The sequence below is a fragment of the Cryptomeria japonica genome, unplaced genomic scaffold (assembly GCF_030272615.1).
Source record: "Cryptomeria japonica unplaced genomic scaffold, Sugi_1.0 HiC_scaffold_996, whole genome shotgun sequence".
NCBI classification, from domain to species: Eukaryota; Viridiplantae; Streptophyta; class Pinopsida; order Cupressales; family Cupressaceae; genus Cryptomeria; species Cryptomeria japonica.
Window position 1 is genome coordinate 16,007 of NW_026729670.1, and position 8,319 is coordinate 24,325.

Consider the following 8,319-nt stretch of genomic DNA (forward strand, 5'->3'; position numbering starts at 1 on the left):
AAAAACATCTTAAATAACTATTTTATATGGTGAATGCTAGCATTGCATTAGTATAGCTCAAAATGATTCTTTCACAATAATTACATGGTTTACACATGTATACACCCCATTGCAACTATACAAATTTGACCTTTCTATGTGAATCTACTATAGTTAATCCAACAAATATTTTCTATATGAGCCAACTTCTGGAGCCCTATAATTACAGTAGTTATAGACATTGACCAACATTGCATGACATAATTAAGTTAAAAAGGGACATGAAATGAACTAATTCAATATAAAATATCTTTGTAGTCCATTCACCACTTTTTCAGAGAAAAATATATTCGCCTTGTCATATATATGAGTCTATTTATTTTTCTGAAGGAAAAATCAGGTTTTCAGGGAGACCTAAAACACCATACAATAGGCATATGAGTCTATCTCTTGCCAAAACTTTTCCACAACAACAAAAAGAATTGCAAACTATTAATAATAGTGACGTTGGTAAAGTTAGCTTTACAACTATGTTCAACTTGAATAATTTGAGCCAAAGGACAAATTGATGTTCTATACCATCTTAGATACTCTCTAATGTAAATTATAAGTTTCATACATCATATAAAATTACTAGTTTGAAGGAAAAAACTCACTAGATACCTAAGAAGTGTTATCAAAATGACTCAATGGCCTAACTTCTTTGACCTAAATCTTGAATCAAATTACAAAATCTTCGATCTTGTTAGTATAAGATTTGTTCTTCTTTACTCAATACCCTAGGTGGATAAATTTAAGATACTACACCAATGATTAAAGAGAAGATGTAAACATGTAGAAATATCTCAAACGATTGATGGTTTTATAAATTTGCTAGAGAATTATCATAGATTTTACATAATTCTACTTTTCCATAATCTCTAACAATATGAAAATGATAAATAGATGTTCTTATATATAACCAAATACCACACAAATCTAAAAAAAAGTGAAATCACCTTAAAATAACTAAAAAATTTATTAAAATTTAAAATTTAAATAATTTTCAAATTGAAATCTCCATAGAAGAAACAACTTAAATTCCTTATATATTAACCTAATATAAACTACAAAATAAAGAATCTCCAAATCAAATATCATTTTGTAAAATAAATAATTCTTTAAAAATTAATATTATTTAAGACAAATCCTATCAATAATAAACGAACGCGATTAAACTGGTTCCAAAAATAAGTTATAAAATTTATGTTATTGATATTTCTAAAAAAATTAAAAAATCAAAACCGCAACTAAATCTGCTTAACTTTTTGCAGTTTTGATTCCAATTTAACCGCAGCCATAAGAAATCACTTGTAAATTACTATTATTCAAAAGGTTCTCTATTTAAACTATACAGTGTTCACCTTTCACCAATAACAAGAAAGCGTCTCTCATACTAGTCGCTGAAACTATTAGCTTTATTCAACGTTAAAAGCTATTTGATTAGAATACAGGAAAACACTCGAATGTATCATCTAAGAAGAAAATTCTAACTGTTCATTCTTGTAATCAAAATCGTAGATGTCAAGGGGCACGTCCATAATCCTAGGGTTAATCCGAGAGAGTAATGCATATAAGAGTGTGCTCGCTAACAATGCACAAGTATACAGCAATTGATTCATTTATCGAGGACTTGTAGTTCAAATCCAGTAAGAGCTAATTCTATCTTTAGAGCGATGGAGAGATCAGATGAAGGTAATCCTGAACAGAGGAGGACAGAAGGCCAGACAACTGAAACCATTGTTGCAGATAGCATTGGAAATTCTTACCGAATAACACAGATGTCGACAGTAACAAATGATATTCCTGCAATGAGGCGCATTGAAGTTTGTAGTACAAATGCTGAGGGAGCCACAACAGTATTCGAAACTTATGTTTGCAATGATGGGGTCATTGCAGATGAAGCAATTATAAATTATATTTATGTCGACATAACGAACCCAGAGAGGTACGATACATAGGGAAATCGACCGCCGAGAAAATGTTTCACTCCTATTTTGCTTATGACCCGCAATCAGATTGACAATCCATGTTATGCACAGTTTATTCATCAATGGTATTCTCATCAAAGGAATGTGCGTTTAGAAGTATATGCCGTACAGTTCCATTACCGATTACACGCGAACAAGCCGCAGAAATTGTTGGATTACCCACTCCTTGTCTTGAGGGAAATAATGATCCTGAAATTATTTGTGCAATTTGCCTTGAACGTTTTGGAGATGTAAATGAGGAAATAAAGAAATTGCCGTGCGACCGTGTATTTCATTACCTGTGCATTCTTAGATCTACTCAATTGCGAAATCTGTGTCCCATCTGTCGCCGTCCATATGACCGCCGCTCTGGACAACAGAGAGAAGTACGCTAGGTAACATGTTTTTGGCTATTGAAAAAAAACAGGGTCACATATTTCAGTGATTTTTTACAGACTTGATCACATCCACAAATATTCCATGGCATAATATTGTTGATGACATCAATAATAATAATAAATCGGTCTCTAATGTTAATTGCAGTCGAAATGATATAAATTGGGAGTCCTTCCTTAGTATTTAATTTTCATAGCTTATCTAACTTATATATACTTTCATACTGAGAATTTGTGTTTTGTGAATTTTATAAAATCTTTTGTTTCTTAATAGTAGTGCTTTTGTATTGAACTTCATTAAGTTAATATATTTAAAACATTTAATATAGTTACCATTTTTCCGTTTATGAAAGGGATTATAGAAGTTCTCACACAATACAGAATAATAATAAGTCTAATAGAATTGAGTTCGCCTTCTTCTCTGGAGTCTCTCTTTCCCCTCTCCATTTTGTCCTTCAACTAGTCCATCACATTCCTCAAGGCATGATTCTCAACCCTGACTGATGTTCTCTCTGCCATCTGCTTCTTCACTAGGACATTGAACTCTGCATTAGTCATTTGGAAGGTGCCTCATGGGATCCTTCTTCTTCTGACATCTTGTCTTCTCCTTCTCTTCCAAAGGACACTCCTTCGCTCTGATACCACTTGATGCATAGGCCTACCCAAACTCCTAATAACAAGCCCAAATAATGTTAGTCTAGTGAACCTTCAACTACTCACGAGGGTCCCACAAAGAAGGACTCTACACCTTCGATGAAACTACTCATGCACTCACTAGTCATGGGCCTACTCAAGATAAGTAAAATGCTTCAATTGTTCAAAAGTATTTTACCAGTGATCCCTACTCCTTAATACTTTTTATTTGGCCAACAAATAACATCTAACACCTCTTTCAAGCATTGGTTTTGGTCTTGGGCATCAAACCCTTATACCTCCTTTGTAGACCTACTCCTTCGGTTAGTAGCCCTTTTATACTGGTGTGGCCTTAACACAAAAAAATCCCGCACACGCATACAAACAACTTATCATTTCAAACACCCCTTTGGAATTTATACTAATCCCCAAAATGGTTTTATCAGATCTGTAAATATAATGTCTGCTCCCTTTGGAGGCTAAGAGACCGAATAGGGGCATTTAGCCCTATTTTCCAAAGCAACTACCTTTACCGATAGAACCAATTAAAAATAAACTTAACAAACATGTTTTTTTTAGTGAGAAACTTCTAATTGCAGGGTTTCATGCCTGGAATCCATTTCTAAGACAGATTACAATGATTGTCCTAAAACTTGTCCTGGGTAGTCACATAGAGATGCCTAACTAAATCTATTCTTTTCTCCACACAACAAGGTCTCCCCTACAAAAAAAAATTAAAAAAACTAAAATACAAAGGCTTAATCTGCATCCCTCCAAAGGAAGCATCTTCTAATGGACTAGAGTACAAGATAAAGTCATTTTGGTTCAAAACCCTCTCCAACCCCTCACTTTCTGCGTCACAGTCAGTAAAATGGAGGGTTCTCTCTACTCCAAAATAATTAAGAACTCAGATCACCACCAAAAGAAAAATAACTCATCTCCCTATCTACTCCATGGATGGTGGGGTTCCAATCAATTTGTACAATCATGTACAATGCCTGCAAACTCAGAATTTCTGAGAAAAACTGAATTGTTTTGAGTATTATTACTTCATAAACTACAACTCTAACAACAAAACCTTGGGAATTGAGCCCACAATGCTTATACAACTCACCAATGGTTTCCCACCTAATTTGGAGTAGCTTGGAGCCATTGAAAGGATTCCCCAACTGAATTACAAAAAGTTGCACTTTTGCAGTCAAAAGTTTCATTTTTGCATTTTTTCTCACAAAGTTGTCATACCTCCTAAGGTTGGGATCCACACACATGGACCAACCAAACACACATAAAACATGTCTAAAACCTATTAAACATGAATCTAAACCATCTATTACCTCTAGCTCTTCCTGCATAGGGATATCCTCTTCATCCCCTTCTTCTCCCGAGTCTCTCTCTCCCCTCTCCACTTTGTCCTTCAACCGGTCCATCTCATTCATCAAGGCATGATTATCAGCCCTAACCAATCTTCTCTCTGCCATCTACTTCTTCACTAGGACATTCAACTCTATATTGGTCATTCTAGAAGGTGCATCATGAGATCCTTCTTCTTCTGACATCTTATCTTCGCCTTCTCTTCCAAAGAACACTCCTTCGCTCTGATACCACTTTACGCATAGGCCTACCCAAAATCATAATAAAAAAACAAAATAAGGTTACTCTAGTGAACTTTCAACTACTCATAAGTGTCCCACAAGGAAGGACTCTACACCTTGGATGAAACTACTCACACACTCACTAGTCATGGGCCTACTCGAGATGAGTAAAAGGCTTCAATTATTCAAAAGTATCTTACCGGTGATCTCTACTCCTTGATAGTTTTTATTTAGCCAACACATAACATCTAAGACCTCTTTCAAGGACTGGTTTTTATCTTGGGCATCAAATCCTTATACCTCCTTTGTAAACCTACCCCTTCGGTTAGTAGCCCTTTAATACCAGTGTTTTGGCCTTAACACAAAAACATCCCACACACCCATAAAAAAAAATTATAATTTTAAAAATTCTTTTGGATGTTATACTAATCCCCAAAATGGTTTGATTAGATCTACAAATATAACATTTGCTCCCTTTGGAGGCTAAGAGACCTAATAGGGCCAATTAGCCCTATTTTCCAAAGCAACTACCTTTACAGGTAGAACCAATGAAAATTAAACTTAATAATAATGTGTGTGTTAGTGAGAAACTTCTAATTCCATGGTGTCACATTTCGAATCCATCGCTAAGACAAATTATGATGACTATCCTAAAACTTGTCTTAGGTAGTCACATAGAGATGCCTACCTAGATCTATTATTTTCTCCACACAACAAGGTCTCCCCTACCAAAAAAAATTAATAAAATAAAATAAAAAGGCATATCCTACATCCCTTCAAAGGAAGCATTGTCTAATGGACTGGAGTGCAATATAAAGCCATTTTGGTTCAAAAGCCTCTCCAAACCCTCACTTTTTGAGTCACAATCAGTAAAATGGAGGGTTCTCTCTACTCCTAAATAATTAAGAACTTAGAGAAACACAAAAAATAAAAATAACTCATCTCCCTATCTACTCCATGGATGGTGGGGTTCCAATCAATCTGTACAGTCATGTACAATGCCTGCAAACTCAAGATTTCTTGGAAAAACTGAATTGTTTTGAGTATTATTGCTTCATAAACTCTAGCTCCAACAACAAAAACCTTGGGAATTGAGCCCACAAGAATTATACAACTCCCCAATGGTTTCCCACCGAATTTGGAGTAGGTTGGAACCATTGAAAGGATTCCCCAACTGAATTACAAAAAGTTGCACTTTTGCACTCAAAAGTTTCATTTTTGCACTCAAAAGTTTTATTTTTGCAATTTTGCTCACAAAGTTGTCATACCTCCTAAGGTTGGGATCAACACACATGGACCAACCAAACACACATAAAACATGTCTAAAACCTATTAAACTTGAATTTAAACCATCCATAACCCTTTTTACCACATTTTCCCAATTGGCTTCTCAAATTGCCTAATTGGTGACATGGCCTTACATGGTGGGGTTTATTTGCATACATGAAACACAAGACACACTAACACATCCTGACAGTCCTATTCTTCATCGTCAGGTTCATGAATAGCTTGTTGATGAGGTGCTCCTACACCACTAGGTTGCCTTACCCTCCTAGTCCTGACAATTTAGCTTATATTTTTAGCTATATGTTTTGATTCATTCTCCCTTCTTAAATCTCTATCTATGCTAAGTGTGAAATCTAGAACATTTTTTTATGATTGTTTTTCTCCAATGCTCTATTATTTTAATTTATGAAATTAAAATTAAAATCCAATTTCAACTCTCTAAAAGGGGAAATAGCAAATACGAACATCCAATCAGAATCTTAGCCCTCTTTTCTAATTAAATTGTTGCTATATATATTGGGTTTTCAATCTCACTCTTAAATGTAAGGTTTATCTTGTGAAATTGGTGGTCATACAATCTTAATTTTTGAAACTCTAATTTCACCTAGCTTACATTTTTGTGAACCCAACATTCCTTATACTTTTGATTTCCATATATAGGTCTCATTTTAATGTATTGTATTGATTCATATTTTCAATCATTTCTTAATCATATTGCTTATGCATATATAGTTACACTTGTTTGATAGCTAGTTCACCTTACAATTTGGTGAACCCATTGCTCTTACATTTTCATTATTTCTGATTTGTTATTTCATAATTTATTTGTATGCAATTAAACATTCATATTTACACTCATAAATCATATATACAGTTGATTTATATGAATTAAGTTAAATTCATAAAATCTATATTCTTTCTTCTAAAATTGACATGTATGTTGCATAATTTTTTAATTGTATGGTCAAATATGATTATTATGACATGTAATGTTCAAATTTAGATGTATGCAGTTTTCATTATCATAATTAACAAGGTTAAATTCATTGGTTAACAAATAATTTTATAAATAAATTAAATTCTTTAATCATAGTTTACATATTTAGTATTTGCACTTAATATTTCGTTCATTGTTTATAACTTTTGTTACCTTTAGTCCTACATATAATATTCAAGAGAGAAGAAGGAATAGATATAAAGCTTCCTAATGTTTGAATGCTAATGATATGGAGCCCTAGTTGACTAGCCTATTCAATGTGAATTTTGTTGCTTTCTCTAATCCCACATATGACATAGCCCACATCATGTAGACTTACTCTTCTCATACTTTTCATGATGAGGATGACTTGCTAACTATGGTTACTATTTACCAATTGTAGAAGATTGATAATGAGAAATAAAATATTTAAACAATGGATGAGTTGACAATACGTAGATAGTGAGGCAATCCCCTTGATTAAAGGATTGAAAAAATAGTTCAAAGTGATAAGGTAGGTGTAGATGTTTTGTGTGGCGTTTCTCATCTTGTTTATATTAATATTATTTCAATCAAAATTTGTGTTGAAGTTCTTGGTTAATGTTAACTAACTATCCAAGTTAACCATTCCACTCCTCTATCCATATCCTTACCTAGTGTTCCTACATTTACATATTTTATCATGACTACTCAACACAAAATGTTAATACTAAACATGTTAGTCTAGCGAAAGTTCCCATTAATCAAAATTATTACATACCTCCATTTACTTCACAACCATCTCCCATACCAAAATACCATAATTTTCCCCAACCTCCACTTACTTAAAACAATAATAATCCTCCATCACAATCCAATATGTCCAATTCCCATTTATCCACTAAAGCAACCCAATAATACTCCTCCATCACAATCCAATATGTCCAATTCCCATTTATCCACTAAAGCAACCCAATAATACTCCTCCATCACAATCCAATATGTCCAATTCCCATTTATCCACTAAAGCAACCCAATAATACTCCTCCATCACAATCCAATATGTCCAATTCCCATTTATCCACTAAAGCAACCATCTATAGCCTAGCTCAAAGTGTTTGATCCTTAAAACACCAATTGGATTTGCTAGCTGAATCTTAATTCAATGTTCTCATATCTACTGTAATGAGCCCACTATTTGATGAGTCCTCCTAAACATATAAAAAATCATCAATTAGAGATACAATGGAAGAGGTCACTCCTATGAAGATATTTCAAACCTTGTGTAGTGATTTATCTCATGACCAAAAACTCATGGAAAAATTATTTACACAAAAATTTAGAGATAAAACCTTGCAATGGTATTGTTCTTTGTCTCCTAATTCTATCAATTATTTTCAATAATTTTCTAATACTTTCATTCTACAATTTCAAAATATCATTGTTCCTAAGGTTACTCTAACTGTTTT

General features: G+C 33.5%; 1 protein-coding gene across 1 annotated transcript; it reads left to right on the forward strand.

The window, feature by feature from the left end:
- Window positions 1-1,694: 1,694 nt before the first annotated feature.
- On the forward strand, window positions 1,695-2,383 carry LOC131873034 (uncharacterized). Its single transcript, XM_059216203.1, has 2 exons — window positions 1,695-1,966; window positions 2,104-2,383. The coding sequence occupies exons 1-2, from the start codon at window positions 1,695-1,697 to the stop codon at window positions 2,381-2,383; spliced, it is 552 nt and encodes a 183-aa protein (XP_059072186.1).
- The last annotated feature ends 5,936 nt before the right edge of the window (window positions 2,384-8,319 follow it).